The sequence below is a fragment of the Heterodontus francisci genome, chromosome 9, assembly GCF_036365525.1.
Source record: "Heterodontus francisci isolate sHetFra1 chromosome 9, sHetFra1.hap1, whole genome shotgun sequence".
Lineage (NCBI taxonomy): Eukaryota > Metazoa > Chordata > Chondrichthyes > Heterodontiformes > Heterodontidae > Heterodontus > Heterodontus francisci.
Window position 1 is genome coordinate 23,760,353 of NC_090379.1, and position 19,757 is coordinate 23,780,109.

At 41.1% G+C, this 19,757-nt stretch overlaps 1 protein-coding gene across 4 annotated transcripts in view; it reads right to left on the reverse strand.

Annotated features, from left to right (window-relative positions):
- The window catches only part of trip11 (thyroid hormone receptor interactor 11), a 143,559-nt gene that overhangs the window by 98,871 nt on the left and 24,931 nt on the right, over positions 1-19,757 (reverse strand). For 3 of the 4 annotated variants that reach the window (XM_068038691.1, XM_068038693.1, XM_068038694.1), the window contains exons 2-7: positions 15,100-15,176; positions 11,691-11,801; positions 8,428-8,697; positions 7,130-7,198; positions 5,774-5,936; positions 3,208-3,537 (exon numbers count right to left, since the gene is read on the reverse strand). In XM_068038691.1, the coding sequence (XP_067894792.1) occupies positions 3,208-3,537; positions 5,774-5,936; positions 7,130-7,198; positions 8,428-8,697; positions 11,691-11,801; positions 15,100-15,176 (1,020 nt within the window). The remainder of the gene's footprint in view (positions 1-3,207; positions 3,538-5,773; positions 5,937-7,129; positions 7,199-8,427; positions 8,698-11,690; positions 11,802-15,099; positions 15,177-19,757) is intronic. The other variant, XM_068038692.1, reaches the window with a different exon arrangement.

Genomic DNA, 19,757 nt, shown 5'->3' on the forward strand with positions numbered 1-19,757 from the left:
ATGAGTGACTTCAGTTACGAGGATAGAATGGTGAAGCTGGGGTTGTCTCTCCTTAGAGAAGGTTGAGAGGAGATTTGACAGAGGCACTCAAATTCACGAGGGGTCTAGACAGAGTAGAAAGGAAGAAACTGTTTCCCATTGGCAGAAGGGTCAAGAACCAGAAGACATCGATTTCAGATGAAAGGCAAAAAAACTTTTTTTTTTTAATGTGGTAAGTGGTTAGTATTTGGAATGCACTGCCTGAAAGTATGGTGGGGGCAGAATCAATCGTGGCTTTCAAAAGGGAATTAGATAATTATCTGAAGAGAAAAGAATTGCAGGGCTATCGGGAAAAGGCAAGGGGTGGGACTAGCTGAGATGCTCTTAGAGAAAGCCAGCACCGATATGATGGGCCGAATGGTCTCCTTCTGTGCTGTAACTATTGTAAGATTCTATATCTGCTTCATCACTAAGACTGCCTACTTCTGCCTCCATGTCACCCCCCAAAACCCAACACTGCCTCAACTCACCTGCTGAAATCCTCACCCATTCAAAGGCAATTGGGATGAGAAAAATAGAATAATTCAGAATGTTGTAGTACAGTACTATATGTTCTTTTAAGGTTAGCTTTAAGGCACATTGTTGAGATAGAGTTGACAACTTAATCTACCAGTCAACCTGTGTTATATCTAACACTGGGACTGCTAGATTCTGCTACTAGTTGCAAAAGTGGTTGTGTTCAATTCTCCAATGTTGGTCAACTTAATGGCATCAAAAAACATAAATCTCACTTGGTTCTACTAGTGTACCACATTAAATTGCCACCTGTGTTGGGAGAAATGCATAATTATACTTCCACATAAAAAAAACTAGCAAAGCTCTTTCAATTGATCTTTTGACAAATGTGCTGCTTAGAATTGAGTTTTACTGATCAGGAGGGTCCCAGCTACACTCCTAGTCTGTGCGAAATTAAATTATCATCAAGGGTGATGGTGGCGGAGATGGTATAACTGACCTCAGCTTCTTGGAACTTTAGAGGGCAATGAAAAATCACCCATGGCTCCCTTTCTTGATCATTATCTAGTAAGCCTGCAGAAATAGTACATACTTCTATATTGGTGAGGATAAATTTGTGCTCAACTGCAAATTCCCACGGTTAAGTAGCCAGTTAAGACTGTTTAACCAGCCACAGATTAAGAAAAGCAAGGTAACAGAGGCCTCGCTATTCCTGTGCAGCTGTATCCTGTAATGAACCAATGTCTTGAACAGAGGAGAAAAAAATGATCCAATTAAAGGTTTGCTATCAAAGAGTGAAATATGGATGTAAATATCTTTATGGAGCACAAATAAGAACATATGAACCAGAGTAAACTATTTAGGCCCTCAAGCCTGTTCCAGCATTCACTGAGATTATGGCTGATCAGCGACCTAACTCCATATCCCCACCTTTGCCCCATATCCCTGAATACCTTTGGATAACAACAATCAACCCCAGATTTAAAATTTGCAATTGACCTAGCATCAACTGCCATTTGCGAAAGAGAGTTCCAAACTTCTACCACCCTTTACATATAGAAGTGTTTCCTAATTTCACTCCTGAAAGATCGGCCTCTAATTTTTAGACTATGCTCCCTAGCCCTCGACTCTCCAACCAGTGGAATCTTGCTCACCATTCCATTGGCTTGGAAGGCTAACAATTTGAGGTGGCAGGGAGAGAGCGCATAGGAGGACTAACAAATATATCAATAAAAGTTTTGCTTGGAGGTGGAAAAACAGAATTATTGGAGATATTGTCTCAGGTATCACATTATGATCAAAGTGCTTTCATTCTGCGGGGAATACTCATTTTGCACCAAACTATCCAAATTAGCAGCTGTTGAAGATTAAATCAGGTTGATTTTACAGTACTTCAGATGAAACAGCCACATACTTGTACTTCTTTCCATTTAATCTACAGTATTCACTGCTCACGACGCAGCCTCCTCTAGAATGGGCAGGCCAAACATGGATTGGGTGATCAGTTTGCTGTCCAACATTGTCAAGAGTTAAGAAGAATGAGAGGGATCTCATTTAAAACATATAAAATTCTTCGAGGGATTGACAGGGTAAATGTTGAAAGGCTGTTTCCCATGGCTGCAGTCTAAAACTACAGGTCTTAGTCTCAGGACATAGGCCTTATAAACCATCTTCACTGTCTGTCGAACATTAAGGGTATATCCTGGCAGGATAAAATCAATGAAGTGGTAGTCCTCGCAAAGAGAGAGCTCCCAAGTGTGTTGGCACTAATCAGAGTCAGCTTCGGTGAATTGGACATATCCGCAGGATGGAAGACAGTCACATACCCAAGGACCTTAGGTATGGTGAGGTAGCCGGGGCCAGATGACCAGTGGGGCACCCAAAGCTCCACTTCAAGGATGCTTGCAAGCGTGACATGAAGACCCTAAATGTTGACTGTTGCATCTGGGAGGCACATAGCTGGCAAAAAAGGGAAATGATGACACATCCTGTGGACAGCTGTGCACTACCACGATGACCAGTGGCTACAGCAGCTTGGCAACAGGCGCCAGTGCCCGAAACAACTTAGAGTCACCTGGCAGGTTCACATATGGCACTTGCGGCAGAAGCTGCCTCTCAAGGATTGGCCTTCACAGCCATCAGCAAATGTGCACCAAGAGAAGACACCCCACCTAAATGGATTTGCTGCGTGCCCATCATCTTTCGTAGATAGAAGGATGCCAACCTTACCTTAGTCTCAGGATAGGGGGTCAGCCATTTAGGATTGATGAGAAATTTCTTCACTCAGAAGATTGCGAATCTTTGAAACTCTCTAGCCAAGCTGTTGATGCTCAGTCCTTGAGTATATTCAAGACTGAGATCGACTGATTCCCTTAGTGCCTAAAAATCTAACGACATTAGGATTGAACGAGAAGGTGGAGCTGATGTAGATCATCAACCAGGATCTTACTGAATGGCAGGGCAGACCTGAAGGGCTGTATGGCCCACTCCTGCTTCTATTTCTCAGTTCTTATAAATTAAAATGTGGATACTCCACTGTATTTTAATAATTAAGTTGCTTCATTTGAGTACTTGGAAATGAGCAGGAAAATAGTAACTGCTGTAAAGCGGCCTATCCAACCAAGAAATATTTATTTATCCCTACTTCTCCAGTAGCAAGGACTTCTTGGGTGTAAAAGGAGCACAGCACCTACAATGAATAGCATATTGTACCTGTCATAGCCTGCCTTAGTCGGAGCACTTCTTCCTCCAGTGCCATTTTCTCTGACAGTTGTTTTTCCTGTTTCTCCACAGTACCCTGCAGCTCCATCATACGATTCTGTGATTTCTCATTTTCTGTTTGTAGTCTCTCACACTCCTCCTTCAACTGACTTATCTCTCTTGAAGCATTCTCCCAGTCTTGGAGCAAACCAACAGCCAGTTCCTTATCCCTGGTCATAACTTGCTTTTCCAGCTCTTCTGCAGATTGTTTTCTGGCTGTCAATTCAGTCCTTTTCTCCTCAGAGAGTATTGAATGATCTGAGAACACAGCACCTGCTCCAGCTACAATTACAAAATATACAAATTTACTTAACGACTGATTATTTTTCCATTTGTCAATAAGTCTCAACTTACAAAACACAATTTCTGTATCTGAACAGGACCACTACTTCAGCCTCAAGTCCAGATGAAGCAACCATTGTGACTGCTTAATCTGGCAGTGAAGACATTGGCTAGATCACAAAATTAGGTAAGTCTGTTTGTTGTTTTATTGAATATATATGAAGGCCTAAACGATCCAATCAAATGACTAGGATTTCACACACCACCCAGTTAAAGATACAGGGTTTTTAACGAAATGACAGCTGCTTGCAAAGTAAATCTAAATTGACTTTGTGCAATGCAAATATTCTATGTGAACTTTGTTTTTACCTTGAGCAAAACACATATCACATTTCAAAAGGGAGAAGGGACGTGCAAGTAGGTTTTCAATAGAAGGTGTTTTAACACTGCGTGAGATTTACATTTCTTTCCCTGGTTCTTGAATCGTGGCAATCAGCAGCAAGCCAAATGGAAAACTAAGGCATCTCACCAAGCTTGGTGACTGGCAGGACAGTTTTTGTGGGTCTACTGGGCTGCCAAACCTAGCAAATATAAGTTTTATCAGGAGCTTGCAGATGGCTATGAGAGACCTTTGCTTTAAGAAATGTCGACATTATTAGTATGGGTCTCACAACATAAAATCATCGTTAAGGTAATTTTCCCTTTACCTACCAATTAACTAATGAATATTTTAACTACACTTTTCATAAAACGTTAAGCTAACTGCCCTCTCCACTAGACATAAATGATTCTGCGGCACAATTTTGAAGTTCAAAGGAGTTATCCCTACTGTCTTGGCCAGCACTTATCCTGGTTGTTATCTGGTCATTACCACATTGCTGTTTGTGGGACTTTGTTGTGCACAATTTGGTTGCCACATTTCCAACATTACAACAGTGACTACTCTTCAAAAGTACTTGATTGGCTGTAAAAATACTTTCGAACAATGAGAGCGTGAAAGACGCTATTATCAATACAAGCCTTTCTTTTCCTTTTTACTAAGACATCTGAATAGTTTTCCTGAAATTTCCCTTCCGACAGGCACCCACAACTTCAAATCTCCTCTCTGCAGAGTGCTGCTCAGCTGATGTCCAAGGAAAGAATATTGTACACCTCTCAGTCTGGAGTTCTGTGCCGATGTTGTTAATCAGCTTTCCATAGCTTGAAACACAGACTGGTACATCAAGTACCTGAATATGCAGGGCTAAGGAAAATAGATTTAGCAGTGAAAATGCTGAAGCCAGATCACAGGCTCCAAGAGTTCAAAATGAACAAAGCTACTAAATTCTCTTACAGTTGGTAACAGCTGAGCAGCTATCTGGAACAAGCAGGCCCAAAAAGCTAGTGGAGTAAAAATGATGTAAAAGCTATGAACATTCACATCATGTGTGTTTCCTTAACCTGCTTTTTTCATGTTATTTGTAGGAGGAGAGTGGAGTTCTCTACAGAGAAAATATGTCCTCCAACTCCCACACCTCCTCTGCTGACAATGTTAACTCCTGCTGTGGTAAAGTTGTATGGTTACCCTCTGATATTGTGCCCAAGAGACCATTCTTCATATGTGAGCCTGCAGAGAGAGTACTGGCCTAACAAAATCCTGTTCTCAGCCAATTTCCATATACACACTTTACAGCAGGTGGCCTCTGGATGATCAGGAGCATGAATCCTGATAACTGAAACTAACCTTAGTGGCCTCACTGCAATTTCACCAAGGTCAGTTAACTAAGCACCGATTGTGAAATGGACCTGTCTCTACAGGGCTGCCTTTGCCAAATGAACTGGTGACCTACCAAGGTGTTCGTCAGCTGGCAACAGCAGAGACCATTTGAAGCAAACACAAACTACCCAGAACAAAGGAAAGCTTTCATCATTTTAAAAGTTGCAGTGCCCCATGACTGATCTAAATTTATTCTTTTTCCCCACCTTAAAGAACATAAATGAACACTAATTTCAAAGTTGGAAATTTCAAGATATGGTGCTATTTACTTTCATACACCTGCTTGGTTTTACAATTCCACAAACTGCCAGTTATAAAATAGATATAGAAAACAGGGCCCCGATGAGAGTTTACAGTATTCACATGATCATGCAAAACATTCAACATTCATATAAACGTGTTACTCTAATCCGTAAAGGCTTCTCTACCAAATTAAGGCACAATTTAAAGAGTACCACTGCACAAGTGATTGTTTCTAACCTTGCAACTGCTGCTCCAGCTCCTCAATCCGTTCCTCGTATTCTGCAAGCTCATCCCTATGCCGACGTGTGAGGCTAGTTAGTTTCTCACGATGTGCGTCCTGCAGAGCAGACAACTCATTCTGATGTTCATCAATTTCCTGACTAAGTTGCTTCTTCACCTCCTGGAATAATTAACCAGCTGGATATCATTAAGAGCTGTACCAGCCAATTATTACCATAATCAAAATATCTTGTGAGGGGCATCAATCATGAACTGAATGATTCCAAATTAACTGAGAAGCAGGGCTACATGTATCTCCCACACAATACTACAGCATAATCAGAGTGCTGAGGCTTATAGACCATTACATTTTCATACGGACAAAATTAAAACAGCTTCATTATATTAAAACCGATGCTGAGCATAATCCTATGCAAACTGGTGCTGGTGGCAGCACTGTAGGAATGGGGAGAAAAACTATCAGCAATGGTACACAAATATGTGGACACTATGATCACTGCTTCAGTGGATCAATGATAGTCTTCACTGATAATTCAGTACCCTCCTGCTGCTGCACTTAGCAACTTCCAAACAACTGGCCAGGTCTACCTGCATTAAATACTGAAACAAAAAATTGATTGATATTCTTCAGTTTTTTTTTTAAATCTAGTCAGGATGGATAGACTTATGCTAAACCATGTCAACATGAAAGATGACTTGAATGTTCGAAAAAATTGATCTGGTGTAGACCAATACACTCCAATGATTTGGCTCAACCACAAAAAGATTTATTACATTTTCCAGCTGTTAAAAAAAACTTGGTTAATTACTGATGTTTTATTGAAATAGATGTGATACAACCCAATTGTCTACTGAATTGGTAAATGTATCCCCCAGTATAGCACAAAGCCATACAGATCAGAAGGATCTTGTTTACAATCACTCATTTGAACTGAGTTAGCTGATTTCAGTTGGGTTAGTAGCAGGGGCACACTGACTGGCCTCAGGACCTGTAGCGTAGGGAAGCACATTCCCGAGTGTCATCCACTGACCATCACTGGGAAGTGTGCATACCAGGTGAGGATAAAAATCGGGTTTAACAATGATGCTATTCTCCATAAAATAGTATGCAAATGAGTAAAGTCGCATGGGTGAAGTACTAAGTGACTGTCAGCAGACATGGCATTATCCCCACATCAGTGTCAGATAAAAGGAGGAAAATAAAAGACATCAGCAGAGTCACAAATGGGAAAAGAACCATTATGATTTCAACAGTAGCAAACTCATATACTTAGACATTATTTCTCCAGATGACTGCTGGAATTTAGGTCATTCTTAGCAACATAGTGAGAAATTTTGTTGAAAATTTCTTACCTCAATTGTCTTTTGCAATTCATAACGATCATCCTGACCAGAGCGGATTGTCCCTTGACCCTTCGATGCCTAAAAAAGTTTATAAGGAGTTATCTTTTCTCCCCAAACTAACAATATCTGATCAAATATAGAAGAAATCATTGAGTCTGCTCATTCCAAAAGGGCATATACAAGCTCAGCAATTTTATAGAAAGAACAGTAAAAACAGAAAGCTTATAGTATTGTCTCACCAAGATGATGTATTAAGGTATGAAGAAAGATTTACAGTACTAGGAAAATATCCATCGCAGCAAGAAGAGGAGGAGATTTAATAGAAAGTTTTAAAATTATGGTCAGTTTGGATAGAAGAAAAGAATATTTCTTCTGGTTGGGGAGACAGTGACAAGGGGTTATCAATTTAAAATGGTCACCGTGTGGTTAGGAAAAATGTCTTTACATCGAGGGTTGTTGGAGCATGGAGTGCTCTGCTACAGAGTGTGGTTGAAATAGTAACTAGCCTATTCAAGGGAAACTGTATTAATATTTGAAGCACAGGAAGATCCAGAGCTATGGGGAGAGCTGGGAGCAGTGAGATTAGTTTTGAATTGCTTCAGCAAAATGTCAGCAAATACATGATGGCTTAATGTCTTGCTTCTCTGCTATAACCTTCTCAGATTCTATTTTAAGAGAGGTGAGCAACTAAAAAAAATCTTTCCAGGATGCAAACCTCTAACACAATTGAGCAGAAAATCCTGGGCATTATTCATACTATAATCTCCAATATTCACCCCTACCAGTTACAGACAATAATCACAAAAGGATAGTGTTATACAATGTTTAATCACATAGATTTACTTTTCATTTGGAAAGGGCATGAAATATTTGCATTTTCTTCCCAATCCTCCAAATTCCACCACATGTATTGCACAAAATGTGTTATGTTCTCACTTATAGAATCTTCCCCAGAAGATATTTTAAGCCCATGTATCCCTAAATCAGTGATCGATTTAACATAAAGTTGCATTTTTGTACTAAAATTACATCCAAGTCTGTTGTCCAGGGTTACAGTGCGCTCATCCTGGTTGGCGAGTATGGAATAGCATTTGTAAGTTATCAATATTCCCACGAATCGAATAACAGGTTTACCTCGGAGAATACAGGACAGATCAAAACATTCAGAACTCCAAACTGACTAAGCAGTATCATTCAAATGTACTGACCATATAGATTAACGAAGCAGCATGGGAAATCCCACAAAACTGAGGCATCAATTATCTAATTGCTCTATCTTGATTACCTGCACGATGTCATTCACTGACCTGTGCAAGCACTTTCCAATGGGCAACATCAGCTTCCAAACTGGAGATCTCTTTGGAAAGCCTGTTGATCTCTTGCTGGGACCAGATGACATCTCCAAAATCCATGGTATCCCCATGGAAAGTGGACGTTCGAGACACGTCCACAGGCATATGGGCAGTGGAGGTCGTGCTTGAGGCAACGCCGACTTGTGATGACTGAGCAGCAGATTGGAGCTTCTGTACTTGATCCTGTAAGGAATTTTGTCTAGCTTTCAAATGGCTTATCGTCACCTTAAAAAGGGCAAAATAATGAATCAGTCAGCCACATCCAGGGAGCTGAATTAAAGCTCAATTCTGTGAGCTAAAATTATAAGTGGCAAGTAACATTCGCATCACAGAAATGCCATAAAGTGAACACTTTGAACAAGAGAAAACCCAGCCATCTTCCCAACCATCAACATTTAGAGATTGCCTTGACCAAAGGTTGAACAACTTGATACAATCAGGAAGATGAATCAACAGTAGCTGTCTATTGACCAAGGACATTCCACATTACATCAACTCAGTAAGAGACGCTCTTTGGTCTGCCCGAAACTAGTTGGTCTACCACTACCAACAGCTGTCCACGACTAAGTGTTGCAGATTGGCATACTCCAAGATCCAGGACTTTATGCTGAGGGACGCACTAAAGCTTGGGGTAGCTGTCGCAAAGGCTCAATGGAGATAGGCCACTAAGACTCTCCGGCCATGTTGCACCGAGGGGCTAGAACCTGTGTAAAACCACTCGGGCTGTATGCTTGACATGAAATGCACACTGTAAATATAACCTGTAATTGAGGCACCTCACAACACTTAGAGTGCCACATACTGTAATGAAAAGAATTGAACTGTAATGCACCCTATGTAACATCAACATTACTTCTGATATAGGATGAATATAAAGCAGGTTTCTTCTGTTCTCTGGCTGCACTGAAATTTCAAAAAAAGGAAATGAGTACTTCCTTCTGCTCATGGCACCCTGCTGCAGTATCACATTTTAAGGAAAACTGGAGGGAGGGGGGGGGGGGGGGGGGGGGGGGGGGGAGGTGGAATTATGGGCTCTTACAAGAATCCCGCCAGCTGCACTCAACTGTCAGTGGCAAGGTGTACTTTTCCATACAAATGTAGTTAAGTGGGCACCACAATGTAAGTAAGTATGCTTAAGAGTCGCCAAATCAAACTATTGTGAATCCTCAGCCTTGGCTGCTTCCAAGTGTGCAAAGGGATTTTTCTGGAATTTAACCAGTTCAAACTATGCAGCTTACTCTCTGTTAACTTGCTCTATTTGTCCAGCCACAACCACCCTACCAGTTAGGGCATTGCGGCTTGCAGATTACCAGTAATCAACCAAAAAAAAAAAAAGAGTACCAGCATTCAGTAACAAGTAAGCATCTCCTGGTGCCACTGAACCAGATTAACTCAACAGCACCCGAGAGTATTGAAGAGCTGCCTTCCTCAGGTAGCAAATTGTTGAATTTGCCACAGAGGATTGACTTGGTCCTAGTTCATTACCAGGTGCATCTTGAAGCCAACCTGAAAGAGGCCACGATTTAATTCTTTGAATATTACAATTGGATTAAGGTGGTTTTTCCTAAATTTCCAGACATTTACCAATAACCTTCGGTATTTGTTGCAAGTAACACTAGTTTTTAAAAAGGTATATTTAACCCTCCACTGCAATCCAGAGAAAAGGCAAGTACCCTGTCAGTACCGCACTGATTCAGGCCTGAAACTGCACAACAGTCAGGATGACCTTTCTCCCAGCTTTTAAAGCAACACTTCACCACTGCTTGCCAACTCCCAATGCTGGGACAGGTGAAACTGGCAGCTAGGTCAAAAGTGCAAAGCTGCATTCTACTATCTATTCCATTATGTTGTGCCACCTCATCAAATCTATATCAGGTATCATGAACAGTTTAGTTGGCTACATGCTCTAATATCAAGCATACTTGAAGTCTGGACTGAAAGATGTAATAATTTTAAAAATTAAAAAAGGACCACTTTCATTCAGCCCCTCTTTAGCTGCACAAAAATACAAACTGGTGAAGAAATCAAATTTTAAAAATTTAGTAAGTTCCTGAAATACTGAGTGTTTGCTATGCAGGAGCATAAGTACTTACAAAACACACCCTCTAGTGAAAATAAATGTTAAACCTTGGTGAATTCAGGCTCTATTATAACCCAGTGATAATGTAGAGCTTTTAAATTGGCCAGGGGCTATGCATTAACTTACGACACAGTCTAGTGACTGTGACAATTTGACTATTCAAACACAATAAATCATGAACAATTGTAGTCCAATTTCCTGGTTAATGTGTCCTCTGAACACATAACATATGGTTTTTGATCCAGTATTTACAATCCATTACCCTTCCTCTTGAGAATTTCACCACAGACCTCTAATATAATCCAGTTCAGTAGTTCAGATCCAAATAACAGGATTGTACTTTTTTTTTTAAATAAAGCCATTTGTTAAACGGGAAACAGATCTAGAATTCTGAAATTATAACCTGGAAAAATATCTTCTTATTTTCGAAACAGCAATTCACAAACACTATATGAAATTAAGCGATTTTCAGTTTCTTTATCCATATCAGACTGGCTGAGCCATCAGTGGGTGAAGAGGAGGACAGGAAAATAAAGGTGTGTTTGAATTTGGACTTTATTACTCCAGAGAAAGAAGATCCATATACAGGAACTCAAAAGCAATTATTCTGATGTGACTTAGCAGGTTAAGCAGTGAGAAGCTGAGCCATGCAAATCAGGTTTCATCTGTGTTCTGTGCTAAGTTAGCTGATTTAACTGTTAGGCACGGTACAACTGGTCTTGGTTCTGCTGGATTGGCCAGGGAAAGCAACACCTGACAAGCTCCCAGAACCGATCACTCGCCAGCAACCTATGCTGCAAGAACAGCCAGTTATCAGGTGAGGATAGGGTCTTGTGAATATATGATGCTTCTTGCAATCAAATAGCCTGCCATACTCAGTTGTCTATGTTCATACATGAAAGATGGTCACTTTGATAAGGCAGTGGAGACTGACCAGTATCTACAGAGCAAACTCCCTCCCATTAAACAAAAACCCCAACATCTTTAGGTAAGGGGAAAATAATAGCATGGAAAAAAAGAGTAAGAAAATTAAAACAGTTGCAGCAGCCTTTTTCTAACTATGCACTTAACAATTCATTGACCTTGGAGCAAGAGGCCCTATTGTAAGGGAACAGAAGTGCATAAACCTTTGACCTACTTCTTTCTGGTGTAGCTGGTTTCTGTATTCCGAAGATAGGTGCTTAATCTGCAGCTCTGCTGCTGCCTCCTTCTCCTCTAGATCAGAGTAAAGTTTCTTCAACCGTTCATACTGAAAGTGGACAATAAATCTGTTTAAAAATGCTTAACAAAAAGGAGCACGTGCAGATATATAAAGAGGTTTCTAATCCATATAAAATTAAATTACTGTACCAGCTTTCTCCAAAGTAAACATTAAGAGGTTTTGAATTTAAATTCTGCCCTTTAACCTGTAGAAGATGGCATGTTTTAGTGCTAACATCCTATTTCCCTCATGGACCAATTACAAAGCAATTATGACAGCTCAAAGGTTTAGAAGCAGCCATTCTGGAGCAAAGGGGCTGGGCAAAGATGGGCTGCTCAGGTAGATTTTGATTGAAAGTTCAAACCACACAGCCTGGCCTATAAGCAGGAAGTGCAGTGTTGAGTACCCTTCACTGTGCTCAATCGTGTATCCCTATCTGTTTGAGTGCAGTAGTAAAACAACATGTATGCTAGAAGTCAGTGCACTTGAACTATATACTATATACTATATTTGATAATAATGGTACATTCACACTCCAACAGCTCAGCCTAAATGCAAAGCCAAAATTGTGTTGCACGCATGCTCTCTTGGAGAGGATAAATTGGATGTGATGATCTGACTGACTCTCAAGTGGAGCAAGGTTCCCCTCTCCCCTCTTCATTCCAGTGTTATGTCAGGCCCTGACACAGGGGTCAAACACTCAGTAGATTTACAGTACAACTGCACTGAGTACCTGACTCCAGTTTTGTTTGTTGAGCTGGTGTATGCAGAATGGAGTTCACTGTGTTAAGCTTAAGGGTAGACTAAATTGACAAAATACAGTTTACCCTGATAATTCATAGTTTTTTGTGGTAAAAGAATTGAAGTATTAAATAATTTAATTTAAGCAGTAGATTCTCACTTTCTTGCATTTTTACATTGCTTAATTGAAATTATTTAATACTTCAATTCTTTTACCACAAAAAACTATGAATTATCGGGGTAAACTGTATTTTGTTTCCCTAGTTACTGTGTTTTTATTTTATTTGTTTCTTCTGACTTAACTATCATAAATGTTTTAAAATGTTAAATGCTTAACATACTGGAGCTCTTTATTGCCCTTTTACTCCCATAGCAGAAATAATTAACATTCTAGCTGTTTGATTGCTAAAGAATACATTTGTTCTTCAAAGAATCCTGTCTCCACTTCAAAGACAGACAGGACCATATCTGAAAGCTAACCTGAGGTCTTTTAAATTCTCTGTTTTGACTGTTTCTATATTGAGGCAGCAAATGGGGTCCAGAAAAGTCAACTGTTGATATAGTGCTTCATGGGATCTCAGCTCCAAAATTATTGGCAGAAAATGCTGGAAATCAACAGGTCAGGCAGCATCTGTGGCAAGAGAAGTAGAGTTAATGTTTCAGGTCTGTGACCTTTTATTGGGTGATCTTTCTGATGAAAGGTCAGACACCTGAAATGTTAACTCTGTTTTCTCTCTACAGATGCTGCCTGACCTGCTGAGTATTTACAGCATTTTCTATTTTTATTTCAGATTTCCATCCTCCGCAGCATTTTGCTTTTGTCCAAAATTATTGACATAGACTTATACAGATTTGCCCTGTTTTGAAATAGTTTATGTTAAGTTGAGGATTCTAGTGTTAGAAAGATAAACACACAGCAAAAAACTATGTATTTAACGCACTGATTAATAAAGTCAACTATTAGATTTAGCCCAAATGTAAAATTCTAACAACGTGGTATTATCTAGCTTTTGAAACAGATACGGGAAAAAGTAAGTGGCCCACATGATTTTATCTCCACAGCATCACACCATGATAAAAGGGCAATTGTCAGTACTGTTGGTCACATCCCACTGTCATACATAGTTTTAGGTGATACAAGATACAAGTCTGCTGATGGTAAATGCCTTTCTGCGAACCGGAATTACAAATGTTAGAAGAAAACCTAATTGTAACAGATATCACAAGACCAATTAGCACACGTATCAAAATAGTAATAGTTCTAACCCACATTCTTAAATGTAGATGAAAAATTAGTGAGCATAAATAACCTGTTGCAAGGGGTTACATTAGGCCAAAGGCCAAACAAGAGAGGGAGGTCCAGCCAGAATAGGCTATAGAAGATAATGTCTGCAGAAACTATTGTCTGAGCTGTGAATATTCAACCTGTATATCTAGTTATCAGTCTGTTTATTTATTATTTATTTATTTAGAGATACAGCACTGAAACAGGCCCTTCGGCCCACCGAGTCTGTGCCGACCAACAACCACCCATTTATACTAATCCTACATTAATCCCATATTCCCTACCATTCTCCTACCACCTACCTACACTAGGGGCAATTTACAATGGCCAATATACCTATCAACCTGCAAGTCTTTGGCTGTGGGAGGAAACCAGAGCACCCGGCGAAAACCCACGCAGTCACAGGGAGAACTTGCAAACTCCGCACAGGCAGTACCCAGAACTGAACCCGGGTCGCCGGAGCTGTGAGACTAACCACTGCGCCACCGTGCTGTGTTCCTATTATGTTCCTATAATACTTCACGAATCACTCAAAAACTGCATAACCCTTATGTCTGAAGTCCTAATTATTCAAGTTAATGTTGTAACTAGTAGTGGTGGTGGAAGCAGATTCCATAAATTACTTTAAAAGGAATTTGGATGGGTACATAAGCACGAGAAGCTTACAGGGTTATGGAAAATAAGCAAGGGTTGTGGGTCTAGGCACAACTGCTTTTTCAAAGAGTCAGCAAAGGGACAGCAGGACAAGTGGTCTCTTTCTATGCTTTAGGTTTCTATGATTCTATTAATTGACAGCAAAATTCCTTCACAGTTAGCTTTTTGTCTCTAGTTTAAGCCTCAAAGTTTTAAACAGGCCCCTCATGGCTCAGCATAGGCCTTTGCAGATAGCTAATGCTTGACTTTGGGATGTTAGTTTTCAGTCAAACATCACGCTATTACTTAATATTTATTCAAATTTTGCAGTCTGTTCCTTAGAATGAAGTTACTGAATTTAAATCTCAGGAGCAGAAGAATCATGCCAAGGTTGCAAAAATTGCTAAACCTGCTCCAGTGTAACATTTACATCTGACATGATCAATTCGTGCTAAAATATTAGGGCCCTGCTCGTGTCAGTACTGACAACCTGAAATAAGACAGTCTAAGTTAATTTCAAATCGGGATCTAATATGAAAAATGAATCTGTTCTCAAAGCACCAAAAGTGAATGGTCAATGTTTTAACAAATGGGGCAAATTGTAGTTTATTCTAAATAGAAGCCAAGTACAGTCTCTTAAGGTTTCATTTGTTAAATGCCTGTAGCATGAAGCATTCACATACCAACCTCTGATTTTTGTGCTGAGTAAGCTGTTTCAACATCCTTCAGTCTGGAATTGGATACATGCAGTTCACTGGCAGTATCTGAAGTTTAAGCACAGCACAGCAATGGGTATTCATTGTCACATGGCTTAGTGTTAGGCGAAGAACACAATCCCTACCTTAGGCTGATGGAACAGTATTCCATTAAAGCAAAAATATACAAAATTAGTAATACTTCACTTCAAACTAAAAAACGTGTTTTCTTAAAAATTTTAACAGCTTGAGCAAGTAAGCTGTGGTCAGACACCAATGTGAACAAAATATAATTGGGGGTGGGGGGGGTTGGAAAATATCAAGAATTTTATAATTTTTCACTCCACTCTGAGGAAGCAACAGACCACTGAACACTGCTGCCTGCTAGTAGCAGGGGCAAGCTTGGAAAATCACACTGCACTAGGTGTCTGAAGAAATACCAGTACTCTACCACCTGGAAGAACAAGAGCAGCAGGCATAAAAACTAAAAGTGCTGGAAATACTCAACAGATCTGGCAGCATCTGTGGAGAGAGAGAAGCATGAGTTAACGTTTCAGGTCTGTGACCTTTCATCAGAACCTCTGTTCTGATGAAAAGTCACAGACCTGAAACGTTAACTCTGCTTCTCTCTCTCCACAAATGCTGCCAGACCGACTGAATATTTCCAGCACTTAGTTTTATTACAGATTTCCAGCAGTATTTTGCTTTTATTTAAGAGCAGCAGGCATATGCAAGTGTGCCACCACCACTTGTAATTTCCCCTCCAGGTCACACACCATCCTGACTTGGAAATATATTACCGCTCCTTCATCGTCGCTGGGTCAAAATTCTGGAACTCGATTCGTAACAGCACTGTGGGTGTACCTAAAACTCCACGACTGCAGCAGTTCAAGAAGGTAGCTCACCACCAACACCTCAAGCAATTAGGGATGGGCAATAAATGCCACATCCCATGAATGAATATTAAAATAAAAACGGTCATGCCTATGTGGATTATTTCTCAAAAGGTCAGATGTGAGATTTTCTGAAAGATTGATAAATTACTTGGATTTATAATTTAACCCAACTTACTACAGTACTGGTTACAGGTGGTGCCTCACAACTATGACAGTTATAACTCAAATGGTGCTGAGCTGTGGAAACCCTTGCCACGCATGGGAATGAAAATAATCCAAATGCTTTTCATAGCTTAAATGAAAGGTTTTTATTTTTACTCTGCATTGTTCTCGTAATGCAACCTGAAAGGCTATTTGCTTTCCTAATAGTCACAGTCCTTTGCACCTTTCAATGATTTCTAATAACCCACATGGTGGATCTCTCTGCTCGAAAGCCACACTGTGCCTCAGGGTAGACACGCTCTGCCAGCTTCTGAAGTCTGTTTAAAATGACTCGAGCGAAGGCTTTCCCCACTGTGCTGAGCAGGGAGATTCCACTGTAATTGTTGTACCACAGTCGTTCTTATAGAGGGTGATGATATTGGCATCGTGCATGTCCTGTGTTACTGCTCCCTCATCCCAGCAAAGGAAAAGCAGTTCATGGAGTGCTGAGAGTATAGCGGGCTTGGCACTCTTGATTATTTCAGGGGTAATGCCATCCTTTCCAGGGGCTTTTCAGCTGGCTAGAAAATCGGTGGTGCTACTGAGCTCCGATTTTGTTGGCTGTTCAGCCAGCTCATCCATTACCGGCACAGACTGGGCTGCATTGAGGGCGGTATCAGTGACATCATTTTCCCTGGAGTATAGTTCTAGGTAGTGCTCCACCCAGCAGTCCACTTGCTTGCGCTGGTTAGTGACCGTTTCCCCGATTTAGATCTGAGAGGGGCAATCTTCTTGACAGTTGGCCCAAAAGCTCTCTTAATGCCATCATACATTCCCCTGATGTTTCTGGTGTCGGAGGCCTGCTGAATACGACTGCATAGGTGTTGCCAGCAGTCGTTTGCATATCGCCTGGCTGTTCTTTGCGCGGTGCTTCTGGCGGCTTTAAGTGCTAAGGATGTTAACTCGCTGGGGGCTGTCTTGTAGTCCAGCAGTGCAGTGCAATTGGCAGCTATGACTAGTTCCATCTCTTCAAAGTGAGATTGAAACCAGTCTGCATTCTGTTTCTCACGTTTGCCAAAGGTGGTCATTGCTGAGTCATAGATGGTGTCTCTGATGTGGGACCACTTAGTCTTGGCATCCCCTGCAGGAGCGTTTTGAAGGGCTTTTTCAAGCAAATTGAGAAACTTTTGTGACAGCTGTGGGTAAGAAATTCTGGTAGTGTTAATGCGCGGACAGCCATACTGCTTGGAATGATGTAACTTTGGTTTGACTCTAACTTTGCTGAATTTTACAAGCCCCTCGACGCTGTGGGTCATGGTGGGGGCGCGTGTAAAATTCTGCGGGGAGAGGCCTGCCTCGACCCCCAATGTCGAGAACGGCCCATCACATATTACCGGTGGCGGGGGGACCCCGGTATGGCCTTCATCTACATATTCAAATTCGCCTAAATTAGATGCAAATTCACTTAGCCGCTGGCGGCGGCCGTCCCACTCTGTACGGAGTTCCGAGGCGAGAACCTGGTGGGGAGGGGGGAGGCATAAATATTTGGGGCCAGGAATGGTGGGGGAGCGGGGAAAATGCTTTTGATTGGATGTGGGGGATGGTGAGAAGGGGCTGAAGGGCAAAAGTTAGAAGGTTGGGGGGCTAAACTTCGGGTAGGGAAAAAGGCATATTTTGGTTATCTTGGGCAATGAAATGACCATTGCGGGGGTTGGAGAAGGGCCTCCATCTCATTATTATTTGCAATCAAAAAATAAATGCTTACTTTACCTTTAAAAATTAAAATTACTTATAAGGGCTTAAAGCCCTTTAAAAAAGGTGCCATTGTCTGTGCGGTGGCGCCAGACGCTGTTGCTGGGGACGCAGCAGCCACCCCTTCTGTCATCGAGTGCAGCTGCTCCACCCCCTCTATTTAAATCAGCCTCTGCACATTATATCGTGCTGGCTGTGCGGCAGCCCTTCCATGTTGGAAGGCCGCCGAGTTCAAAACGTGCCGCTGTGGCACACGGCGCAAGAATAAAATCCAGCCCAGTGTTTCTTCAATCATGTTGAAGTATAAATTGTCATAAATTCAGGCAAAATCATTCTTTTATTGGACAATTTCAATCTTCATATCGATTGGACGAATCAAATTGGCAAAGATAACCTAGCGTATGAGTACATACAGTGCCCTTCGGGACAGTTTCTTAGAACAATACATTCTGGAACCAACCAGGGAGCAGGCCAACGCAGAAGTTCTCGAGGCAGCCAACATCCCCAGCATATACACTCTACTGAACCAGCACCGCTTGAGATGGCTTGGCCATGTGAGCCGCATGGAAGATGGCAGAATCCACAAGGAGGTACTGTACAACGAGCTCATCACTGGTATCAGACCCACAGGCCATCCATGTCTCCGCTTTAAAGATGTTTGCAAACGCGACATGAAGTCTTGCAACATTGACCACAAGTCGTGGGAGTCAGTTGCCAGCGATCGCTAGAGCTGGCGCACATCTATAAAGGCGGGGCTGAAGAGAGGCGAGTCGAAGAGACTCAGCAGTTAGCAGGAAAAGAGACAGAAGTGTAGAGAGCCAACTGTCTAACAGCCCCGACAACCAACTTCACCTGCAGCGCCTGTGGAAAGGTCTGTCACTCTAGAATTGGCCTTTATAGCCACTCCAGGCGCTGCTCCACAAACCACTGACCACCTCTAGGCGCTTACCCATTGTCTCTCGAGACAAGGAGGCCAAAAAGGAAAAAGGAAAGGAATAACCCACAGCTTCTTCACTTGATCCATTAGCAGATACCTTTGTATGGTAGAAACATGACTGGAGTTTCCCCAAATACAAAAGCATATATTTCACTTATGAACACTGAAGGCTCTCGAACCATTGTAATCATTAAAGTTTACAGCAGAGAATGTCAGTCAGCACCTTGTGCTGGCTCTTTTCTATAGTAATCAAAGACTGATCCCACTGCCCATGCTCTTGCCATATGTCAAATATTTGTCCGTTTCAAATATTTATCCATACTTTCCTTAAAGGATATAGTGATTACTGTTGCAACAGGTCACTGGAGCATTTCATGCTTCAAAGACCTTCTCTATTGAAAAAGGAATTCTTTTAATTCTCAGTGACAATTTTAAATTGATGAACCCTCATCACGGACACCTCACCACACAAAATATTCACCCTTTATTCGCTCTATGAAAACCCTTCATAAATTTTAATAACCTCTATTAAATCTTCTTTTAGCCTTCTCTGCTCAATTAGAAATAATCCACTACTGATCTGCTGACCTACTGGCTAACTTTCTTGTTTAGATAATTCAGGCCAGATCCTTTATCATCTTACTGAACTTTTGCTTTTTCCAGTCCAGCACCCTAATATTTGATTCTTCATTGTCTGAATCTAACAACGTTATGGTCATTATTTCTCAATCGGTCTCCTATTCCCAAAACAGTTATTCACCTCACTTCATCTCCCAGAACTAACTCAATGTTTCTTCCTTCGTTACGCTCGAAACATCCATTCCTGGATGCATATTCTAAAACCATGCCCCCACTTTGACAACATGCAATCCACTTTATCTTGGGATAGTTAAAATCATTCAATATTATTGCACTGCTGTTCTT